General features: G+C 46.1%; 3 protein-coding genes across 3 annotated transcripts; 1 reads left to right on the plus strand and 2 right to left on the minus strand.

The window, feature by feature from the left end:
• Positions 1-59: 59 nt before the first annotated feature.
• On the plus strand, positions 60-9,144 carry mybl1 (v-myb avian myeloblastosis viral oncogene homolog-like 1). Its single transcript, XM_067252028.1, has 16 exons — positions 60-82; positions 2,594-2,693; positions 3,081-3,152; positions 3,286-3,378; positions 4,017-4,237; positions 4,368-4,566; positions 4,714-4,788; positions 5,296-5,406; positions 5,863-6,093; positions 6,292-6,657; positions 6,871-7,007; positions 7,398-7,512; positions 7,605-7,721; positions 7,910-8,014; positions 8,128-8,307; positions 9,013-9,144. The coding sequence occupies exons 1-16, from the start codon at positions 60-62 to the stop codon at positions 9,142-9,144; spliced, it is 2,277 nt and encodes a 758-aa protein (XP_067108129.1).
• A 6,012-nt stretch (positions 9,145-15,156) lies between these two features.
• LOC136958018 (jouberin-like) lies at positions 15,157-17,451 on the minus strand. The gene is made up of 5 exons (XM_067252241.1): positions 17,381-17,451; positions 17,062-17,092; positions 16,454-16,621; positions 16,063-16,154; positions 15,157-15,394 (listed from the first exon to the last, which is right to left on the minus strand). Exons 1-5 carry the CDS (start codon positions 17,449-17,451, stop codon positions 15,157-15,159), a joined length of 600 nt encoding a protein of 199 aa, XP_067108342.1.
• A 1,708-nt stretch (positions 17,452-19,159) lies between these two features.
• rrs1 (ribosome biogenesis regulator 1 homolog) lies at positions 19,160-20,588 on the minus strand. The gene has a single exon (XM_067251928.1). The coding sequence runs from the start codon at positions 20,579-20,581 to the stop codon at positions 19,481-19,483; it is 1,101 nt and encodes a 366-aa protein (XP_067108029.1). The 5' UTR covers positions 20,582-20,588; the 3' UTR covers positions 19,160-19,480.
• Positions 20,589-24,540: the final 3,952 nt, after the last annotated feature.

Consider the following 24,540-nt stretch of genomic DNA (forward strand, 5'->3'; position numbering starts at 1 on the left):
ATGGATTCTAGAGCAACATATTATTTTGTGAAGCATTGATCAACTTGCCAGCTGTCATTATGGACAACATGAAGTCCCGCAGGTGGGTGATGGTTCCATTGTAGCAAGCTAGCTACTTGCTAAAATTACACTACAGTAAGGCTGGCTAATGACTAGCTAGCTAGCTTTCTTAAATATAGAAAACATATTTATGCTATTTTACTAAACTTAAAGTAACCAGACAGTACTGTTAAGATAGCAAGATATCTAGGCTGCTTGATCTTTGACACAACATGTGCACCTGCTCACTGTCACACACTGGATTACTCGGTGAATGAATACAATAATTTGAACAGTAGAGTATGAAGCTATATAGTTCTATTTGAAGGAAAGAAAAAAAAGAGAAGCACTTGAATTTGGAATGAATAAGAATATAACTATATCGGTTTGCTAATAACAAAATAATCTAAGCGCTTAGCGTCTCACATTATTGAAAGTATCAAATTCGATTTGCCTTCTTCCGTACTCTGAACTGATGACGGAGGGGGCTATGGCATTCTGTGTCAAATTGTATAGGATATTTGGCAATAATAATGTAAGGATATGCTCTTATGATCACCGCGCGGGACATTATGCTTACAAACTCCTCGGTCAGTGATGTCAATTTGTATCCTTTGACAGTGGACCTGAACTGTACAGGCTCCTTTCCGATTATGTGAGCAATACCATAGTGTGATCTCATCCAAGTCCCATGCATGGAAAATAGACGTGATATATGGGTCTATGTGTCACTTTTGTAAAATAACAGTAGATTTTGTTCTGTATTTCGCAAGTGAGCGATGCATAGACAAACCAACTGAATTGCCTTAATTTAGAATTCATCCGAATGGTTTAGCATTCATAAATTCTCCGTGTGAAAGCGCAAATTAAGTATTGACTGGTGGGCTGACTGGTGGCAGATCATTGCCCACAAACATGACAGTGATGTAACTTCAGTGAGATGAACAGCTCAGTGGCGTGTGTCCCCTGCTCCGCACCCACCCACTCCCCCTCTGTGTGCCCCATCTGTGTTGAGCTGGAGGGGGGGGGGGGGGGGGTGCGACAGGGGGGCAGAGCGGGAGAAGAGGGGGTCCTTGGTTATTTTCACTTCCCACATGCAAAAGTGAACTTGTGGAAATGTGGAGCAGGAGAACGCCTGACTAGGTTATCGATGTTCAGATCCGCCGTACTCATTCTTTTTTATGAGTGAGAAATCTTGGGATGATGAGACCTATGTTTACTTTAGCTTTTCTAGTCTGTATTTGTTTTTAACCAGTGATCCATAAAACATCATTGGTTCTGTTATTCATTAATGTTGAAGTTGTCCTACGCTTATAAAGTTTGCCTGTATTTGAATGTTCAGTGGTTGACCGTTAGGGTCTTGTCATTAGCTTGGCCACACCCTGGTGCACTTCCTACTCCTGCCCAGCGACACACACACACACACACACCTTCACTGCTCCTGAAGAGAAAGAGCTTGTTGATGAGAGTGTACCTCTCACCCCCTCCTCACCCCACCCCCACACACACTCTCTCTCTCCCGGCTGAAGGCCCACAGCCTTCCTCTACCTCTCTCCCTTACTGGACTCAGGGATTTAGCTGCACTGAAATTCAATTGGTATGTCCCAGTCACTGCTGAAGAGCCTCTTTCATCACAGGTTAGATGTACAGAAGAGCCCAGGGAGGCCCTGTTTTCCCTGCATGTGTGTGTTTGTGTGTGTGTGTGTTAGGTTAGCTTTTAGCTTTTATTGAAACTCCCTAGAATGGGTCTGTTCATGGTTTTTTGCAGTGTAGACATAGACCCTCAGGTTTGCTCTACGGTAACCCTTGGCAACAGCGATCTTCAATCCTCCACCCTGTTTATTAAATGTTCTATCCTGGCACAGCGTGACCCCATGGAGGAAGTGTTGCCCAGCAACAAGACATTTCTATGGAAAGAGAATCGCACAACCACACTTTTCCATGCATAGCACAGACAGGGGAAGGCCAACTGTGAGTTTGTGTAGAAGGGAATTCAGACCAGACCAGTGAGTCTTGATTTACTTACACAGGACGACTTTTTGTGGAATGTGGAAGTGGACCCAGGAAGGCCATTACAACCTAGCCCACCCTTTGTGCATGAAGGCCCAGAGACTGACCAGCAAAGCAAGATTTGAAGGAAAAGCTAGTCTAATTATGGTCAGGAATGTCCTGTTTAGTACCAAGACTTCCCTCTGCAATCACTGATGGTGGCTTCATCTTGTGCCAGTGCTGTCTGACAATCTATCCACCATTCATTCATTACAGTAATTATAGTATCATGCCAGTCAAGATATTTACTGTGGGCTGTGAGGGATTCTGGTGTAGTCCTTTTTAGGTCTGAATGGCTCTCTCTCTTTTTTTAGTTTTTTTTTGCGCAATGATCTCATCATGATTCCATGAGTCAACTCTGAATTACTATTTGCTCATAATGTCAACATTCAGCCTACAGTAAGCTTTTGATACCCGAATAGAAGCTATTTAGTCTAATTTGCAATAGGCCTCAGTCTTATTTGTCAAAAAACAAATTTTCTCCCTCCCTCTCTCCTATGTTCAGTGAGGACGAGGATGAAGAACTACATTCTACAGACCCAGAGAATAAGGATAGAAGCAAAGACAAGAAGACTCTGTTCAAGGTCAAGTGGTCTCGAGATGAGGTAAGTTAATAATTGGCACGTGATTGAGTCATTTTTTAAAGTAAAAGTCTTGTCTTTAACGCATGGCTCTTTAACACATGGCTTTTTGTATGCTTCTTGTATGCTTCTTGTATGCTTCTTGTATGCTTCAAAGAGTTTGTTACCCCCATATAACTCCTATTATCACATTGTCGTAAAACATTATCATTTGGAACTACTGTAACCTTTGCTGTGTACAGTTGACTTATTTTAAAAGCTGGAAAGGTCTGACGTGTCACTTGTGAAAGGGAAGTGCTTAATGATGCAACCTCCTTAGATAAAGAAAGCTTGTCAAGAAAGTTGCCTCCTCACTGTCTTTCTCTCTGTCTCTCTCTCTTTCTCTCTCTCTTTCTTCTTCTCTTTTTTTAGGACGAGAGGCTGAAAAAGTTAGTTGAGCAGCATGGAACAGACTCCTGGAAGTTAGTTGCCAATTACTTCCCTGTAAGTACAACATGCACCCACTTGCTAAACATGCTGCACAGCAACACTCGTCCTAGTAGTGAACGTGTGTGAGAGGAGTGTGATGGGTGTGTAAAGGTGTGGTGTTGTAATGAGGTGTGTGTGTGTGTCGCAGGGGAGGACAGATGGCCAGTGTCAGCACCGCTGGCAGAAGGTGCTCAACCCGGAGCTGGTGAAAGGACCCTGGACAAAAGAGGAGGATCAGAAGGTAAGAAGAGACGGGCGTCCCCCGTCCTGGAGGGAGGGTGGAGGGCGGGAGCGTAAAATAAAGATGGAAGGGGGAACGGAGAGAGAGAAAGAAAGGACATGTGGGGGTGTTCAGAACCAGGGATTGTCCAGGTGTGTGTGCAGACTAGAGGGATGGTTTGAGTGCAAACCATCCAGTGCAAACCATCCCGTCGTGCTTTCGACTGCAAACTTCTCCCTAAAATAGCATGAACCTTCCCCACCTCCCTGGCTCTGCGCCCAGCGTCTCCTCAGACCTCCTGCAAAGACTGCTAATCTTTCTCCTAGCTGAAACACGAACAATGCATTCCTCACATACAACTTACATGATGTCTTGACTGCAGGGATGGCAGGAATGTGGCCCCAGCCTTCCAAAATATTGCTTTTCCAACTCCTATCTAGAGTCGGATTGTTCTGGTTACCCACGGAGACATAACAAAGATGACATCACTAGATTCCTGCCTTCTGCCTGAAACAGCCGAACAGCTTTACTCATAAAGCTGCATTCTGAACAGTCAGGACCTTTAGAAGTGTGTGTGTCTTTGCAACTTGCATGGTCAAAACAGAGTCTTGGCTCTAATGCCCCTTATGTGTGTGGCTGTGTGTGTGTGTGTAATGTAGGTTATCGACCTCGTACACAAGTACGGCCCCAAGCGATGGTCGGTGATCGCCAAGCACCTGCAGGGCCGGATCGGTAAGCAGTGCCGAGAACGCTGGCACAATCACCTGAACCCCGAGGTCAAGAAGTCGTCCTGGACGCAGGAAGAAGACCGCATCATCTACGACGCACACAAGCGTCTGGGGAACCGCTGGGCCGAGATCTCCAAACTGCTGCCGGGAAGGTAAGACCCACACGCACGGCATTCTGGGAGCTTTCTAGAGAGGAGACGGAACGTCAACAACTGCTGTGACTGCTCACTGACCCAACCAGCTGTTTCGGATTGTCATTCCCCTCTCCCTCCCCCACAACAGGACAGACAACTCCATCAAGAACCACTGGAACTCCACCATGAGGAGGAAAGTGGAGCACGAGGGCTACCTCCAGGACAGCTGCAGGGGCTTCGGCTCTGTCTCCGGCGGGGTGAGGAGACGGCACCTTAGGACCTGTGCTCCCCCTCCAGAACCCCCCCACCCCGACCACAGCCCCCTGGCCCTGACCGGACCGGCACAGGTCAGTGAGATTTGATAACACACAAACAGACCTTTTTGGAGGGTATTATTTCAGGGACCAAAACTATTAGGTCATGCTTTTTTTGGTTCTGGTGAGACTTTGCCGTAATATATATATTTTTCTTGGTACTTTCCTGTGTGTTTGCAGCTTGGTGGCTATGGGCATTACGGCCCTTCCAGTGGACACCTCATGGACAGCCTTCATGACTCCAGCTTCTTATCAGTGAGTGATTCTCCTCCCCGCCTTCTGTTTCGTCCTCTTCCTAAACTTCTCTCTGGTCTCCTGTTAATCACTTTCTAAATCAAAGAACTGAACGACTTTCTTTTATATTAACTAACGTGGGTCTGAATGAGGTGTTTTCTGGGCCAGGACAAAGGGTCCACCTTCAGTAATTTGTGAGTTAAACATTTGTCTCTCCTTCTTTCCCTACCTTCCTTTCCACACTCCCTCCGTCCTCTCCTCCTCCCCTCCTCTCTTCCTCTCTTCCTCCCCTCCTCTCCTCCTCTCGTCCTCTCTTCCTCTCGTCCTCTCGTCCTCTCTTCCTCTCGTCCTCCTCTTTTCCTCTCTTCCTCTCTTCCTCCCCTCCTCTCTTCCTCCCCTCCTCTTTTCCTCTCCTCCTCTCCTCCTCTCTTCCTCCCCTCCTCTCTTCCTCTCCTCCTCTCTTCCTCTCGTCCTCTCTTCCTCTTGTCCTCTCCTCCTCTCTTCCTCCCCGATGTGCGTCTCTTCCAGCCCTCCGGCCTTGACGACCCAGACAAAGAGCAGAGAATTAAGGAGCTTGAATTGCTGCTTATGTCAGCAGAGAGCGAAGTCCGAAGACAGGCGCAGTGCAGAGGCCCATGCGTAAGGAGAACACACCGTAGGAGTGTGTTTTGTGTTAGCCCGTAGCATAGCCCCACATGTATGTGCGAGGGCCATCCCACATACATGTGTGATTTGTGTTTTCGTGAGCGTAGGCCACGTATAGGAATGTGCGTGAGCATGCTTTACAGTTTGAAATGCTGCAGTAGCTTCCATCTCATCCCCCCTCCTCTAGTTCCTCTCATCGCCTCACTGCCCATCCGCTGTGCTTCATTGACCCCCCCCCCCTACTCCTGCCCCATAGCACCTCACCTCATTCAAATGTTTGGTGTGGAACAACCTTTGCGCCCTCCCCTCCCTCCCGCCCGCCCGCCCTGTTTTTCTACCTCGTACGGTGCCACATGTCTTCCTCTCTTCTCTGTATTCATCCCGATGCTCCACCTCTCTGGTCTCCCGCTGGACCTGCTCCACCTAACGCCCCGCCTCCTGTCCCTGCAGAGCGCCGACCGCTACGCCAGCTGGTCCGACAGCGTGTCCGACGACACCCTGACCACCAGCAGCAGCAGCCTGGAGGAGCAGGAGGGCTGGAGGGGGCCCGAGGAGGGCGACGGGCCCCAGGGCCAGCTTGACGTCTCCCCCAGTAAGTTCCTGGCTGTGGAGGCCAGCACGGTGCTCTCCACCCTGCAGACCATCCCCGAGTTTGCTGAGACGATGGAACTCATCGATTCGGTGAGTGGGGGTGTGAAACTGCAGTCCGTGCGCATGTAGCTGTTTGTTGTTTTGCCTGAGTTCATTTTTGTTGCTGTAGCGTGTGACGAAGAGAGGGATTCACTGGCGTGCGTGTGCGCACTCCACAAACTGGTGGTAGTACCAGACCTAGAACATGGATGTATTGAAAATCTACTGTAGATGTGTCTGGCTTTGCAGGACCCTGTGGCATGGAGCGAGATGGCCAGCTTCGACCTGTCCGAAGTAGGGACCCCCCAGAAGCACACCCAGGGGGGCTACGCCCCACCGGAGAGGACGATGGAGGGCCTGGGTTACCACGCGAACCCGCCCAACGCCATCCCTGGCCTGGGTAAACACTGCGCCCCGTTTGGTCAGGGCAAGCCCAGCCCTCCTCATCAGACCAGCGCGCCCAGACCCAGCCTTCCGTCCGTGGGGAGGAGGAAGAGGAGAGACAGGGTGGAGGCGTCTCATGTGTGCGACAGGACCGGACACTCCTTCCGAGACACCAGCACCGACTCTCCCAAGAAGACCCCCTCGAAAACGCTGCCCTTCTCACCATCTCGGGTACATCACACAACCATCCCTATGGAAGCGAAAGTTTCCCCCAAAAAACTTTCCTTCACATTTTATCACCTCAAATATCTTCACCATTTCACATTTTCGGGATCAGAATTTCAAAAGAAATTTGAGATTTTTTCGGTTCTAATTTTGCTCAAAATCAGCCCTCCAGATGTCGTGTGCCTGATCCCCCCTCTGATGGTCCTTCTTCTGTTTTAGTTCTTCAACGTGTCAGGGGGTGAACACCTGAGCCTGGACACCCCAGCCCTCACCTCCACCCCTGTGTGTGGACACAAGTTCTTCAACACGCCTCTGCAGAAGGAGACCACACCCAAGCACCAGAAGGAGAACGCTGGGTAAGGTTACCACGGCTACAGTTAAAATTGACATAGTCATTTAGCAGACGCTCTTATCCAGAGCGACTTACAGTAAGTACAGGGACATTCCCCCCGAGGCAAGTGGGGTGAAGTACCTTGCCCAAGGACACAACGTCATTTTGCACAGCCGGGGAATCGAACCAGCAACCTTCGGATTACTAGCCCAATTCCCTAACCGCTCAGCCACCTGACTCCATGGTTTACTCACCGCTACTAGCACTGCTAGTGCTGCTACTTCTGCTCAGGTCATATTCATGTCTGTTTGGATTGTTTGTAAGATAAGTATAATTTATAAATGTTTTGTTGTATTTGATTTTAAACCTCCTCTCTTATGCTCTCTTTCTGTCCGGCTGTTTTTCCCTTCCGCAGTTTCAGGACTCCTAAGATCCGCAAGTACATCTTGGGCCCAACGCCAAGGACTCCAACACCTTTTAAAAACGCTCTCGCCTTCCAGGAGAAGATGCATGGCCCTCTAAAGATGGTGGTCAGTGTGTTTTCAGGCTTTACCTGCTTTTACATAGTGTGCGTGTGTGTAAGGTTGTGTTTGGAAGCTAACAAGTGTGTTGTGTGTTCCAGCCCCAGCCCCTGGCTTTTCTAGAGGAGGACATCAGGGAGGTGTTGAAGGAGGAGACGGGAGCTGACATCTTCACCAGAGCAGACCACCAACCAGACTTCAGGACCTGGAAACATGACGTACGTCTGCTTGAGAACATGATCCCAAATTCTCTTGGCAACCTCTGTTTTTATCCACAACCATATCGCCTTTTGGCTTCAAAAACGACTTGTATACTTTTCAGCAGGCAAAAGTAACAAACAAAATCTCCCTCGAAAATGTAAATCAAGTAGAATTTGTGTTGATCATGTTCGTTGGTGGCCCACAGCAGGATGGCCCTGCCAGGAAGGTGCGCAAGTCTCTGGTCCTGGACCCCTGGGAGAAAGAATGCCTCAATGTCCAGCTCTTCCAGGATCAGCTCAACAACGCGCAGGTGGGTTGGTCTGGGAACACTACTATCCTAATATGAAGGAACACTGCTCACATGAACATGCCAGTAATCGGTTCCCCCCCCCCCCCCCCTTCTCATCCCCTCTATCCCCGTAGGTCCAAGATGACAGCCTCCTGACCAGCTCCCTGCTGATGACCCCCATCCCCGAACGCGAGGAGCGTGACCGCCGCCTGTCACCAGAGCCCTCCTGCCCCCCCCACCGACACCTCCCCAGCCCCCGCAAGAAAAAGCCTCACCCCCCTCTGAGGACACTACCTCACCCCGCACCTGGTCAGGTACACGTAAACCTCTCCTTCACACAACCACACGCCGTTTGAGGCTATTTCAGTAGCCTCCGATGAAATGGATAGTTAACCCAATTTGAAGAGGGACGGTTTCACCTAAACCTGGCCTCCTCAGAACCCAGCACTCTAGAGGACCTAAACTGGGAACCATGCTTATTATTATCAGGAGGGCTCAGAAGCTAACCCCCTCTCCTGTACCTGAAGGGGAGGCTAACCCCCTCTCCTGTACCTGAAGGGAGGCTAACCCCCTCTCCTGTACCTGAAGGGGAGGCTAACCCCCTCTCCTGTACCTGAAGGGAGGCTAACCCCCTCTCCTGTACCTGAAGGGGAGGCTAACCCCCTCTCCTGTACCTGAAGGGGAGGCTACCCCCCTCTCCTGTACCTGAAGGGGAGGCTAACCCCCTCTCCTGTACCTGAAGGGGAGGCCAACCCCCTCTCCTGTACCTGAAGGGGAGGCTACCCCCCTCTCCTGTACCTGAAGGGAGGCTACCCCCCTCTCCTGTACCTGAAGGGAGGCTAACCCCCTCTCCTGTACCTGAAGGGGAGGCTAACCCTCTCTCCTGTACCTGAAGGGGAGGCTAACCCCCTCTCCTGTACCTGAAGGGGAGGCTACCCCCCTCTCCTGTACCTGAAGGGAGGCTACCCCCCTCTCCTGTACCTGAAGGGGAGGCTAACCCCCTCTCCTGTACCCTTCAGGTGAAGAACGAGTGGGAAGCAGTGGTTTATGGGAAGACGGAGGACCAGCTGCTCCTGACAGAGCAGGCGCGCCAGTACCTTGGCACCACCTACCCCTCCTCCAGCTCCTCCTCCAGGGCTCTCGTCCTCTGAATGGCCCCCTCACTCCTCCATCCATCCCTCCATCCATCACTCCCTCCCAGAGACGCACTACACCCATCCTGTTCAAGGGGGTCGCCAAGGTAACCAAGACTGCCTGAGACTCAATTGATGTTTTTAATTAGACCGTCTGGCGTACGCAACCACAACAAAAAAGCTGTGTGACTTAAAAATAACTATTGAACTCTGCCTAAAGAGTACTTGTAAGACGTGACTGCTGTTCTGGTTGTCATGGTATTTCTTGGACACTGCCTCAGTTCTTACTTTATATTCACACTACGTTTTCTTTTTAACCATTGGCTTGGTTTGTCTTTTTGAATTCACGAGACGTTGTACTAGCCATGTAGCTGACAGTTTTGTACCGATGAGAAATGCTAGATTCTGCACTAGATAATAATGTTGGAACAGCCTGCTCATACAGGACACTGTACAAATAGAATGTTTATTATTACAGGCAGTGGCTGCTTCTGAGTTTCATATTGTTAATATATATTGCTTAAACAAAAGGAAACAAAAAATATGTTTTATGAAGTATTGTAACTTTACTCATATACAGTATGTATAATCTCCATCTTGTTTGTAGACCTGCCCTCTTATCATTGACAAAGCATAACCTTTTGAGGATAAGTTTTAGGAGTATGGGAGAGGAAGCTGTCAGTATTGCACTACTGAGTTTGGTTTGCTACAGGGGAAAATGTAGTGTTATGGGGTCACTGGATAGCACTTGCGGCATCATGACGGCATAAAGTTTCAGTTCCTAGGCCATACTTTACCATTAACAGTCTCAAGTTGAAACAATTATTGAATGTATTTTGTAGCGTAAAACTGCAAAGAAACTGAAAAACGGAAGGTACCTTTTTGTTCATTTATTATTTTTTTCGTATTTATTTTTTGCTCTAAAACTTAGATATTAATATAAATGTCAATCGCACAGCATGAAAGGTTCAGTAAGACTGTCTACTGTACAGCTGTTTCTCGACACTTAAGCTTTGATCTACAGTCAGTTCAACTGTTTTCTCTTTTCGAGTGGAACGTAGTCAAGAAAACAACACATGAAAAATGACTATCATCATTGATTTATAACATACAGCTCTGGCAATAAACGGTATCAAAATATACAATATAAATTCAGGCTCTTGAGCTGACTACAATTCCAATTTCTCCAGTGTTCTAGAACAAGCGTGTAGTTGAGAAGGATGTGCTGTTTGTGTGAAAGCTGTAGGTTCTATTTATTAAATATCTACTAATTTATTTATTTCTAAAAACAATTTAATTACATTATTGAACAATTATATTTTTCTTTCCATCAACAAGGATTTGGCTACCTTTCACATTCATGTCTACAGATCAGAAGTAAACACACACTGCCAGAAATGTCATTCATTCATCATATTTTTCGTTTTTTTGGATCAGATGAGAACTGTCCAATTGTGTAGCATTGTTGATAATGATAGGCCAATCTTCCTCGGAATGAGAGTTTGTTCATTAGGTAGCTGGATTCCATCCAACCTCTAATCATAGACAAATTGCACTTTTCTCATTGTGTAAGTGTTGGTTCGTTTGTTTTGTGTGTCCTGATGAAGATGTAGATTTTGTTTATCTTTATTTTGAAAGCTTCAGTGCCGTTAAATGAATGTGTCACTACATGTGACAACAGAACACGCTGAGAGAAGAAGAAGAAGGCTCTACGTTTGGTTTCTTGGCCTCTGATGATGTTGAGTGCTGGTGATGGCAGAGTGTTCTAGCTGCTACTTGTACCAGACAGAAGCATAGAAGTGAAGCCAGACACAAGAGCACTGCAATAACAATCTACACCAGGTTTTGGAAGCCAAAGGACTGTTGTTCTATTGAACTGTAAATATAAACTGTGCCCCATTTCTAAACAACCCATGTTTGAGTGACCAGGTTTATGAATACTACATTTGTAATGAAGGAATTTGAACTGAATGTGTGATCATCATTTGTAATTCCCTTAATTGCTTTGGTATTTTAACTCTCTGCAAACCCTTAAATATTAATACTATTGTATAGAACAACAGTGGTGTGTCAGTGGTGTCACTCATGGGTTTTCCATAATCTGGATTATCCAGCATTAAGCATGTATGTGAGACTAAGCAGGGATTCTTGTCAGGAGATCAAGTGAAAAGATCAGACATGTTGGTGTCGCTCAGTCCCAGAGCTCCACAGATCATGCCATGGTTCACTGCATACAGTGTAAAACCACCTGTTCTTATCCAACAGCTAAATCTGTAAATATGTTTGTTCCGTGTTCCGTTTGTTTTTTTTAGAATCTTTGGAGTGTATGTTCTGTTTGTAGGTTGTGATATGTAACACATGCATGTTAACACTTTGCCATCTAACCCATAGGTTTTGAGGGAATTAAGTACAAGCGTAGGAGCAGGTGTTTTCATCTTTACACGACACAATATGATGTGCTGTCAAGTTGAATGTCATGTCAAGCAAAACTCATAGCATAATTCACTGGTGTATCACAATGTTTTATTTTACAATATTTCTCTGCTGATGTCATAACTAAGGTACCATAGAACTCCTACCTACTGGTTTTGTAGCCATTTACTTAATATGGAATAATAAAATGCTATCGCATTGAATTTCTGAAGCCTTTTGTGTGTTTTTTCTGTATTGATTTAAACAATACCCAATCTTTACTATGCTTTCAGAGTGATACACACCCACCCCCGTCCCCAACTGCTGTCTTAGCATATGGAGCCTTTAACATGAGATCTTGGGTCTCCACTCAATTCAGGTCCTCTGGTACCTACTAAAGTGTAAACGTCCTGCCTGCAGATCCTGCACGTCTCTTCAGATGTGTGAAGCCGACCAGGTGGATGTGGCTGTGAGGCAGGTGGTTCTGTAGGGTGGGGATAGAGACTGACTATCTGGGGTTGAATGCAGAGGGCAGACCTGACCCCCATTGCTTGTCACACTGTGTGAGACGCGTGTGTGTGTGTGTGAGACGCATGTGTGTGTGTGTTTAGTTGGGTCCTGTCAGCTTGGCCTGGGCTCTGCGGACACGAGCACCCTGCTCCAGAACAAGTGGCTCTCCACAGGGTCAGCTGCTGCCCCTAAAGGGACCCACTCACCCATGACTTAATGCCCCCAGGCCCTATTGTCCCCAGGGGCTGTTGGTTTTATAGGCCCATTCACTCAATTGCCCCTGAAAGGAGGGGTGCAATGTCCCAGTGACTTGCCTTCTGCTGGGGAAACAGCAGTACGAACACACACACACATATGCACTACATCAATCTGTTTCCATTCCCTCTCACTCTTGGACTGTGCTTTAGCTATTGTTGTGGAGTGGACCACACTCAGGCTTGAAAGATGTCAAAGGCCCACTGCCTCTTAATTGTGTATTGGCAGTGGGCCTGCATCCTTAAGGGTTCTGTTGGGTTTGTTTTGGTCTGGCAGTGAACAGTAATTATTGACTTAAGTTATCTTCGGGTCACACAGCTGTTTGTGTGCAAGAGAACTGTTATATGCAGCAGTATGTGCACTGTTGAGCTTTTCTGGTGGTGTAGTTATAAATCAACTTGATTCATTTTGTTGAGTTCATTTTGTTGAGTTAATGGACCTAACGGATGTTAATGGATACCCCCTGAATCACACCGGAAAGTGTGCTATTTCCCAAAGCTGTAGTTTTGATGAGTGTGTATTTGGAGAGGGTTGTTTGATTGCCCTGTGACTATGTGTTCACGGCACAAGGCTCCCTTTTGCCCCCCCCTTTTCCATGCCTGCACACACACACACACACACACTCACTGTCTGCCTTTGTGTATGCCAGACAGCAGATGGCAGCCCATTATAAGGCTGACAGGGCAGTCATCTGGCAGGCACCCTGTTAGGCTCCCCCTGATCAGCCAGCCCAACAGAGGAGCCCTGACAGGACACTTTAGGCGGGAAAGCAGTCTTGAGCGTGTGTGTTTGTGTGTGTGATCATAGAAGTGTGTTTAGAAAGGGCTGACAAACCCTTTTTTTTTTTTTGCTGGAAGTAGGTCGAAATAGGTCACAATTTATATAGCCCTGTTTGTTAGTGCTGTGGAATAAACTGTAAACTTTCACTTGAACGCTTTATTTCAGATCTTCAAATAGAAGGAGGATGTCAGGGATTATGTGTCGGATCACAGATTAAATGAAAGGTGTGATGTTTGTGTTCAGTTATTCTGTCATCCACATTCTCTACTGGAAATGTTTTCCCATGAAGGGTATCTAAGCTGTTACTGAAGCCCACACAAACCATTTGTACGTGTGTGTCTGTGTGTGCGCATGCATTTGTAAGTGTGTGTGTGTGCATGCTTGCTTGCTTGTGAATAGATCTAAGGGTGTCGAGGGGCCCTGGTTGAATAGTCAATGAAGACAGAATTCTACAGGGGGACCGAGTGTGCTTCCCCAGGGGGGCCAGTCTAGCATCTGTCGCTCTACAGGTGAGAGGGCGGTCTGAGGTGTCAGGTACACATCAACCCCCACACCCCCAAACTGACACACACACACAGATACACAACCTAACCCTAAAAGCCACCTACAGTACAGCCTCACAAGACTGCCTCAGCATTCTCCTCTCTAGACCTTATAATAAACAACATTGCAAAATCCTTATTTACAGAGTGTGGTAGTCGCAGGGTATTTGTCTCATGGATCATGGATGATTACTGATCTAAATGAAGCTGGTGAATGAGAGGGAGTTCAGAGGGAGAAAGCTGCTGCTCTCTCAGGTCTGAGCAGGTGGTGGTGGCGGAGTTTCTAAAGTATTATTTAATAACATCCTATCCCCATTTCAGCCTCAGATGCACTCTAAAATAACTATGGAAGAAATATGGAAGTAGCTGTGGAGAAGGATATAGTGTTATGTGGCCAGCTGGATAGGCTCGTCCTGCTAAAATACAGAAGACAGAAGACCTCGCCCTGTAAGTTCCCTGTTGACAGAGGCACGTCAGTCTGGGTCTCTGCAGGCCCCCAGCCCCTCAGCCCCGGCCCCCATACCAGAGTGGCCTCCCAGTAGAGATGGCCCCCATTTGACGGCCTCACAGACAGATCCTTTTAAAGGACAGATCATAGCAGTGGTGGGTGGCAGTATGACGGGTTCTCAGTCCCCCCGGAGGTCAAGGTTGGGCTGAGTATTATGGGGTGGCGCCTGTGTCCTTAGAAAGGATACATTCTAGAGCTCAGGCCTGCTGCGTCCCTGCTGGGAGGCACCAAGGAGGACGGGACGAAACTACTGAGAGCTGCCTCAGCGTTGCTGTGGCAACCCTCACAATAATGATGCCATTTCCTTTGGCAGGGCTTTCAGCATGCCTCAATCACACTTCCTTTCGCTTGAGAAAGCTATTTTTTCTTTCTCCAATGTAGAACGAGAGGTTCTGCAAACTCCATGGACATTCCATAGGGACTGAAGACTAAGATAATGTTGATCATCAGAGGACAATAGCTTTGATGTTTATTTGTTTTTATCTCATAAACACATTTTATAACAAAACATCATCAATATAATGCAGATTATGACAGTAACTAAGGAGATGGACCAATGGGTGACAGCATGGAACAAAATAATCTGAGGTAGATTCGTGGAACATGGCAGGACATGAGTTGGCTATAGTAAGCTAGTACATTATAGTTACCTTTGCAAATTGTTATGTACATCTCTCTATGATTATTATTGAACTGTGGCTTTATATATTTACCCCCATTTTTATTCCCACTGGCTTGCATTTTCACACATTGGGCACAAAAACACATTCCTGATAGACCTGCTTAACAGTCCAGACTTTAGTGAACTCCTGTGTGGGTGGCTCCAGGATACACAGTCAGAGAGAACCACCCGTACCTACAGCATGAGTGACAGGGTAACACCTTCCCCCATTGATAACCAGTTTTAAAGTGATTTCCTCTTTCTAACATGTGGACACCTTGTCCTCCACATTGTGCTCCCCCCACAACCACGCCTCAGACTACTGGATGGAACAGGCCGAGCTGCCCGGAGAAGAGGCCCTCTCAGTCAGCTTCGAAGGCTCCGTTGGTGGCCCCCTGGTTCTTGCTCCTTCTCCGGGGCTTAGACAGGATCCTTTGGAGCAGGCCTGGGGCCCTGGGTGCTGGAGGCTTAGGGGCCTGTGGGAGTTGGGTCTGGTTCTGAGGCCTCAGCACTAGTATGGAACCCTGCCTCTGCCCCCTAGCCCCCTCCAGCGGCCCCTCTCCCTTGCTGCCCCCTCTTGGGGCCTGCAGCCTGTGTCCACTGAGGGACAGAGGGGGAAACAACAATCACAAAGGCCCTGTTTATTCCCTGTGACCCAAATTCCACCTCTCACAGACAAGACAAGCGCTGTTCTGGGGCTGTGTGTGTGTGTGTGTGTCAGTGTCACATCTCAGGATTCACCTTGAAATATAACCACTGTCTATGCTGCATAGAGAGATTTATTTATTTTTTTAAGTACATAAAAACTCAAGGAACATACTGTCGTTTTTCCACACACCTCATATGATCTGTTTAGAAATTTCAAAGCACGTTTTCATTTCTCTCTAAAATCAACAGAACTCGTTGCCCTACCCATGGTCTTGAACACTGATGAATAATTACAGTTAACGTGTGAGAGTGTGTGAGAGCTGGCCCGGAGGCTGTGCCTATGTGGTGTGAGCCTTAGGGAGCAGCAGTGCACTGAGAGGGAATTGATCAGGGAGGGGCGGGGGTAATCTGTGTGCTTTGTCAACTAATGAGGGACGAGACAGGCCACCTGTTCAGGGGCGCTGGGCGGAGAGGAATGGGATGGTGTTGGGGGTGAATGATGATGGAGCAGCTGCTGGGTGGTGATGTGTGTGCGTGTGTGTGCACAAACCTGTTGAGAAGGGTGTGGAGTGTGTGTGTGAGTGTGCATAATGTGTTTGTGCTGCAATGCCTGCACTCACCTAGCAAAGCCAGCTCGCACCCACGAAACAAGGTCTGGCGCTGAGTGTGGTCCTGAAAGTGATCTACGGAGATCTCTGGCCGGCTCATCCCCCTGGAAACACGAGCAACAGTGTGCCAGGGGGGGATTACCTCAGTCCTGTTACCCTGCTGTCCTCACAATACCACAGGCTGACCCTGTAAGATAGTCTTACCTGACGTGCTGTACTGACACTCTACTGAGCTATTACCGTTACCATTACAAGCTTCACAAAATCACAGTGTTGCTGGTGTGTGGATTTGTTTTGGCCCAAAAGCCTTTAAAGTCAAGAATAAGAAATAGAAACAGAATAATCTAAAGCCACTGTCTAAACTGCTGTGAACTGAGTCATGATGATGCACACAGCCACCGACCTGGCTAAGCTCCATCACACAGGACTTGGGAAAGTATCCCTCCTGGCCACTCTGCAGGCACCCAAACCACCTCGCCTCCTCACGTTTGGACACGACTTGGATGACATCACCCTGCAATAGCTCATGCTCATCCGGCCAGTGGGGCTTGTAACTGTGCGATACCGCCATCTGCAGGACAAAACAGGAAATGCATCGTCAAACAACATCAAGATATGGAGTAATATGGCAAACGTGTGGTGGCAGACGTCACATGTGCTATGCTATCGTTTTGAAGTGTCATTAAGTGTGTTAAGAAGCAGCATAGATTATTTCCTCTGAAGTTAAAAAGAAACTTCTGAATCTTCTACCCTAATTGAGCTGTTCTTTTTGTTCGTTTTCATTACTGATTACTTGTGCCATGTAGAGGGCTTTGCAAAAATCTAGACTTGTTGAAAACCAAGGACACTCATAAAAAAAATGAAGCAAAATGTAGCACAAAAGAGGAAAATCGCTATATATACTTTTTCATGACTATTAGTATTTGTTAGTTTTTTTCATGTATTAATTTAGCAGACCCTTTTATCCAAAGCTGAATAGTTTATTTTTGTTTAAACACAAGATCAACCTACCCTCTCAGCTTCTTCATGTTTGTACCAAGGTCTCCCCCTGTTGACTGCAAACCAGCAAGAGATAAATCAGCCATGTGGGTACAAATACACTATATACAGTAAAAAAAAAAAAAAAATCATAACACAAGCAGAATGCATAACTGTTTATGATAACTATATCTTATCTGTTACCCACTGAAAATAAAAACTTGAAACTTGAACTCACATTGCACCATCATAGCAGGACAAAACAAGAGATAGCAGCTAGTCTATTGGATTAGACACGATGCATCATCTTTCTGATGGCAGTTGCAGTCTAATATGCTGCCGACATGGTCACTCACCTTGAGAGGAGAGGACAGTGGTGAAGACCTGAAGGTGCTCATCGCTCTGCATGTAGATGTGCTGCATCCTTACAGCCTGGCTTCCACAGCCTCGCTGAGGCTTCCCTCCAGCCTCTCTGCCTGCCTGAAATAAACATCCAGGTGACTAATCCACTGCAGACCTACTGGAAGCTCGCAACACATACACTTGTTCAGGCTGAATACGTGCACACACACACACTTGTTCAAGCTGAATACGTACACACACTTGTTCAGGCTCAATACGTACACACACGCACTACTGTATCACTACATTGATTTATGGTGGGTGGTCATTGGACTTCTGCAGACTAAGAGTACTACTTTTTGAGTAATACATTTGGAACTTTTTTTATATTATGAAGTTAAAAAACCCCTGCATGAATGGTGAACTTATTACCCCCCCCCCCCCCCTCCCCCTCCCATTCCCTTCCTGTGCTCTGAGAGAATACAAGTGTCATGTGTATCATCATGTTCAACCATCTCAACCTGCCAGCCTGTAATGCCTTTGTCTCCATCTGGTCAGACCAACGCATGAGGTGGAGTGATGGAAACCGCAACCTTCGCCCGCCAAACACGGACCAGAATTCATAAACCTCACGTCAAGATTGCTTGATTAATGTGGGCTATTGACAGTGTCCCATTCTTCAGTGTCAGTGGAGGGGATTAGACAGAGATGAATAGTTTTTGACTGGGACTGAACCAGTCAACAGATGGTGGTCTGACTGAGTGCATCTGGGCTTTGCTGGGGTGGGGCTTGGGCTGTAGTCAAACATCATCCATCAAGAATGTGGGAGATTATGCAGTCAGGTGGATTAAATGTTTAAAAAAATATTTGTAACACTATATGAAGCAAATCAAAGATCAGTCTTCTTGATGGATAGAATTCAAACACAACACATCAAATGTATTAAATATTATTTGTGTTGTAATATTATTTTCCCCTTTGTCTTCCTTATTAACATGTTTAAAATATGATTATATAATTGAGACCAAACTGTCTTGGTTGTATTTGTATGATGACCCAGTTTTTTTAAGGTGACTGGATCAACAAGTGACCAGAAAGTTACAATCAAGATAAACATGTAAACGTGGTTCAGTGTCTAAACCAAGTCTTTACATAACCATGCAGAACTAAGCTCATTAGACTGGTAGTTAATGTAACAAGTTCTGAGAAAGGTCTCTGCTACTCAGGTACGGGAATATCCAAAGTGCCTTACTTACGAGGACATGACGGTAATCCTTGAAATATTTGGGGGGGGGGGGGGGGGTGTCGCCCGACCACGTAGACAGAGTAATGACATGCCGTCGTGTAAATAAGAAATAACATAAGGCCATTTAGTTGTTAAATAAAAGAGCAAGCTATAGACCTGTGTTAACCTTAAATGACTTCTTTTGTGATCTGGCGATATAAAAAAACTAATTATTAACTTGACCTTCCATGGGGGGTGCTTTTGCAGGGCGACCCCCTAATATAATGGTAGGGGAAACACTGGTATTTCCCAAGGCATGTGCCACTCACCCTCACATCAGTCTTGTACCGTCTCTTGCACCGTCCACAGATATTTCCTATCAAACTTCCTGAATACTCTATTATACAGAGATGTACCATAAGCATAGGCCTACAGTGTGTTGACCGTGGAGGAAAATGTTTTAGATGTTTTCTTCTCATTTATGTCTTCAGACACAAGCTAGCCTTACCTCTGGAGATGCAGCTGAACACTTATTCTACTATGAGACAAAAATGAGCACAGCAATTTAGGAAGTTACACTTTTAATATGAATGTCCAAACGTATATCCATGTCTTGCACATTGAGAAATATATAAGATATTAATCCCGACTGACTCAGGTCAAAAACAACTTGTACAGAAATGTGTAATATATTTACAATATTCACTGACAATTCACCATGTACAATGCAACCCACCAGACTACAGGGGGAGACAGAGGGATAATAAAATTAGACACTGACACTTATTGTGGTTGTTGTCTGGGCCCGGTTGCATTTGTCTTCTTATGATCAAGGCAATAGTGGCACTTAGAAGTTCCTCCAAGTCACATTAAAGGCTTTACTGCTCAATGCTTCCCAGGCCTGGCCCGATTGTTTCCGCCAGCTCCTTTACCCCCAGTAAGTTTGCCTCCTTTGCCTCTACCTTTCCCACCCTGGCCGCCTCCACCTTTCCCACCTTTGCCGCCTCCACCTTTGCCGCCTCCTCCACCTTTCCCCTTCCCAGAAAAGCTTCCCCGTCCCTTCTTTCCAGAGCCCTTTCTAAACTTGGACGCCGCCTCTCTGTCCTCCTCGCGCATTTGCTTATTGGCAGCTTTGTTGACGTCAAGTCGTGGTTTCTTAGTGTCCATTACTCTTAGAAGTTCCAGTTGTCTTTCCTTTTCACTTTTAAAGTCGCCAATGTTCGGTTGGAATTTCCTCTTCTTGCCTGTGTTTTTAGGAGCTTTCTCCTTGGGTAGGCGGTCTTGAAACTTCCCAACTGATGCGGTGGACGCCTTGGCCACATTGACCGCTCTTGTCAAGTCAGTTTGAGACTGCTGAAGTGTTGGTGTGAGTCCAACGCCGGGAACTTTAATTTTCTGTGCCCTGGCTATGTTCCTCAGTCGGTGCAACTCGTTCTTTGCCACTCTCTCTTTCTTGGCTTTGTTGCGTTTGGCAAATTGGTCCTCATTCGGGTCGGCAGTCACGGGAACCTCAATCATCCATTCCTTGGTGTCGTCGTTGGCCCTCTTGTAGCCCCAACGCCGCTTCCATTCCTTTGCAACATCATCCCATACCAGATTTGTTTTCTTTTTCTTCTGAATTCCTTTCAGCTTTGCAAATTCTTCCCATTTGGTAGGGGCTTTGGGCTTGGGAGCAGGTTTTTCTCTGGGAAGTCGAGTAGTCGGTTCAGGTAGTTTGACCACGATCACCTCCTGAACCCTCTCAGTTGGTTGCTTCCATATCTCATTTACAAGAAGCTGCGTGTTGTCACGAGCTAGAGAACATAGGAACTCCTCTTTCTTCTGCGTACGAAACACTTGGACTTCAATACGGTTCTTGTCGTATGCCAGCAGATTGCCTATGTCGAAATCGAGATCCAGTTCTTTCTGAACAGAGATACTTTTTAGTTTTTCAGCTTCATCTCTTTCGGCTTTCGCCAGTACATCTTCTATGCTGCACGCTGCCATGCTGAATTCCCAGAGTGTTTCCGTACTTCCGCCTCGTGCTTTTGGTGACGTTACAGTTCATAATACTGTTTCCGGGTTACTCCTCTTACGCGCCTCAAACACTTTCTAAAATGTCCGAGCGATGGCGTTGTTGTTCCACTGGCTACATAAAGAAACGATCAAAATAAAAAATCGCAACTCAATGGTGACAAAGAATTGCATTTGAATGTTAATGCAGAAAGTATTATGTGACATATGGGCGTTGTTTTCCCAGTCAGTAAATATTTGTCTAAACTTAACTATGCCCAAGCAAGACCACGTGGGTGCAGATCATGGCTCCTTTATAAATATATATTTTTTACAATAAATAAACGTTTTTACCTCTAAGACGAACGTACAACATGCAGAAAATGGCACAGAAGTCCTAAGTAACCACCACCTTGTACAGATTCTAGAATAGTCTACGCTTTCAGTCAGACAACACAATCTATTAAGACTACTCTTACAGTGCATATAATGACTTCAACCTCGAATGGAGATCCAAGGTGCATTGAAGAGTGACAATGTGCTTGCCTTGAGTGTGTGTGTGTGTGTGTGTGTGTGTGTGTGTGTGTGAGAGAGAGAAAGAGAGAGAGAGAGAGCAGAGGGATAGATGGTGAAGGTTACTCTTTTCATGAGGTTCCACTATCAATCAGTATTGTATTTTCTCTCGATATTCTTAATTTTCTCTGTTTTAGGTTGTGGATGCCTGGTCACCTCCCATCAATGCAATGTAATGTTCTCCCTTTGTTCTCTTGTCAAGTACGTTCTTCTGAAATTTGGAGAAATGACGGCCATAATCAGTGTCTGAAAGATGATGACAATCATCATGCAGGGTAGTTTAGGGGCTTTTTAGAAGGACAAGAGCCTCTCACTGCGTCATCTGTGAATTTCCGTTTGCATCAAAACCCACTCAGCAGGCACATTAGCATTCTGCACAACAGCCACCAGTTTACCAAGGTTATTGTCTGTTTTTATCCACAAAACTGGGATAGGCCTAATGGGGGTCATTGGTTGTTCCATGTCATAGCCAGTAACATCTTTACTTAAAACCGATGTCACAGTATTAAGAACTCTTCTTTCAGGTGGCTACGTCAAACCATGAAGTGGAGTGACTAACAAACAGCCAACTGGTTCGCTTCCAAATCTTGAATGACCAACTGCATGGGTTTATACCACTTATGAAAGGCTTGCTAGAACCTTTTCAACCCGGTCGGACAGGAATGTCACCACAGTGATGTACTTGGTTAGCTTAATGAACAGCAGTTTACCAGATATCCTTAAAGGACAGTCTCTTTGTCTTGTCTTGTGTCTCTGTCTTTGCTCAGTCGGGGTGTGGGCAGTGCAGCCAATGCAAACCAGGACAAGGCCTCTTTGCAGATCCTATCTGGGATATTGAGCATGGACATCCAATAACACTAAAGTAAATGTCAGGAGATAGAACGCAAAGAGAGCAGAGTTATGAAACACTGCAAAGCACATGTTCATAGCCTACAGATCAATGTGACGCTAGCTTCTACTGCCTGGTTTCATGGTTGAACTTGAGTGTGTGTACATATGGGTGTAGGTATGGTTAGAATTTTTTTTAACATCCTACGAACTCTAACACTAATTACCCTACCAGCCCTTACACTGGAATAACCTCTAGGGATAGTTCACTAATATTAGCAAAGCTGTGTATTTTGAAAAAAACTATCCAGCAGTCTAAAATCACAGTGGGATTTTAGGGTTTCATCAAAAGTATAACCAGAGAGTTGCATCTCATTCAAGTTAAAACACTTCGCTGACTTCAGTGGTTCGCCTGAGTGTTCAAAGTGTGGTGAAATCCCACACTTGTTATGTAATTATTACAGTTACATCAATGGGCATGTCCTTAATGTCCACCCAAAGATTAATGCCTATTTGTACCAAAGTTACCGTATGTAGAGAGACAGTCTTCAAACCTTTGGGGCTATCACTAGATGTGTAATATACACATGCTGTTAAAGTGTCGTTTCGCCAATGCCGTACTTGAAGAGTCCAGCCAAAAATGAACAACTTGCCTTAATTGCCACTCAAACTGTAAGTGAGACATCATGAGGATACAAACTAATTTGATAAATATTTATGTTAAGAGGAGGGCAATACTGTTGCGATGTTGAGATGGTAGACTGCCATGCTATAAGTGAGTAACCCTGCAGTGACAATTATGTTGTTGCCTTGTAAATGCCGTGGTTATTTTGGTCCTTACTAATTATATACCTTGTCAGACACCCTTAAAACTAGGTGTCTTGACAGCTATGCAGATGAACCCAGTGGTGACGTTGCTATATGTAGACTACAGCAGGTAATGTCAGGATGAATGTCTTAATTAGATGTTTATGTGACACAAACACACACAAACAAACACAAGTCATCTAATACAGTACCTAGTCCCATCATATTTTTCTGTGTATGTACCCTGGTAATTTCATGCAAAGTATATTGTATAAAAGTAATAATAGACACCTGGTTCATTTAGAAGTCATGAGTGAGATTTTCTGGTTCAAATTTCAACAGTGTTAGCCTTTGACAATAAGGACAGGGAGCACAATTGTGAGTCTGGCCCACCAGATAGTTATGTACTGCAGGGAAGGTGCAGTGCTGAGTGTGTTTGATACAACCTATGAGGTCACACTGACATGGGTAGCTCATAGCAAGGATGCATGCCCTCTTCAATCTCTTACCCAAACATATTCTGACTGGTGGCACCTTGCATGAGCATCAGCCCCTCAGATCCCTGAGTCATTGCAAAGCACGTGAGGCATGCCGGACTGTGATGAAATGAGCCCCCAGCTTCACCCTTCTCCTTATTGCTGTGTTTGACCTACTATCACCTGAGGGGGTGATGAGGAGAGAGAGAGAGAGAGAGAGAGAGAGAGAGAGAGAGAGAGCGAGAGAGAGGGAGAGAAAGAGAAAGAGAAAGGGAGAGAGAGGGAGAAGGAGGAGGGGGAGAGAGAGAGGGAGAGAGAGAGAGAGGGAGAGAAAGAGAGAGGGAGAGAGAGGGAGAAGGAGGAGGGGGAGAGAGAGAGGGAGAGAGAGAGAGAGAGAGGGAGAGAAAGAGAGAGGGAGAAGGAGGAGGGGGAGAAAAAGATAGCGAAAGGAGGAAAACATGGAATGAAAGTTGAAATCACCTCATCATCACCTTCCACACTAAATCGAAATGACCAGCTGTTGACGGAACCACACAAAAGTTGTTTATGTGTAAGCGCACATATTTATAGTTTCGGTGGATCTTACATAAACGTCCGTGACCCACTTAGCTGGGAGATCTTGATAGAACTCAAACAGAGCATGCAGGTCCAGGTTTTGTCAGGATAGTCACCGGACTCGTTGGCTTTCCTTGCTGTGCATGAGTTGTGTTTGATGGGAACCTCTATTCCTGTCTTACTGATTCTGGTCAGTTTTTTCCCACCTGTACCATTCAGAACCAGCCCCTTGACCCAGACTAAAGGTGTAGATAGTTGATGGGAAAACAGATACTCTAGGTGGAGGTCGACACAATGTGAGAGTTCATAACAGTTGAACACTGATGAGGGGATTAAGCCAATTCCCAAGGCATGCAAGGGTAAGCATGCTGAGCTATTGATCCAGCAACGCTCTGCATCTTACACCCTGAACCTCTACACACGTGACAAGATTTTACACAGCAAAGAGTCAACCGAACCTTTTGGTTGATTAGTCAACTCCTGGACCGTTTTACTTGGCCGGGAATAACGCATACAACCTTTTTGCGGTGGATTGTCCGAGTGGCTGCGTTATATACACAACTATTTTACCAATCAAGTGTATTTGAATTGTTCTTGTGTACTGTATGAGGCCTGTCAATTGTGAAGCAGAAGAGCATTTGCTGGCTGACAGTTGAGGTCAGAGCCTTTATGGAACTGTACTGACAAATTCTAACCCCTATACATGACACGATA

Source organism: Osmerus mordax, chromosome 15 (assembly GCF_038355195.1).
Source record: "Osmerus mordax isolate fOsmMor3 chromosome 15, fOsmMor3.pri, whole genome shotgun sequence".
Lineage (NCBI taxonomy): Eukaryota > Metazoa > Chordata > Actinopteri > Osmeriformes > Osmeridae > Osmerus > Osmerus mordax.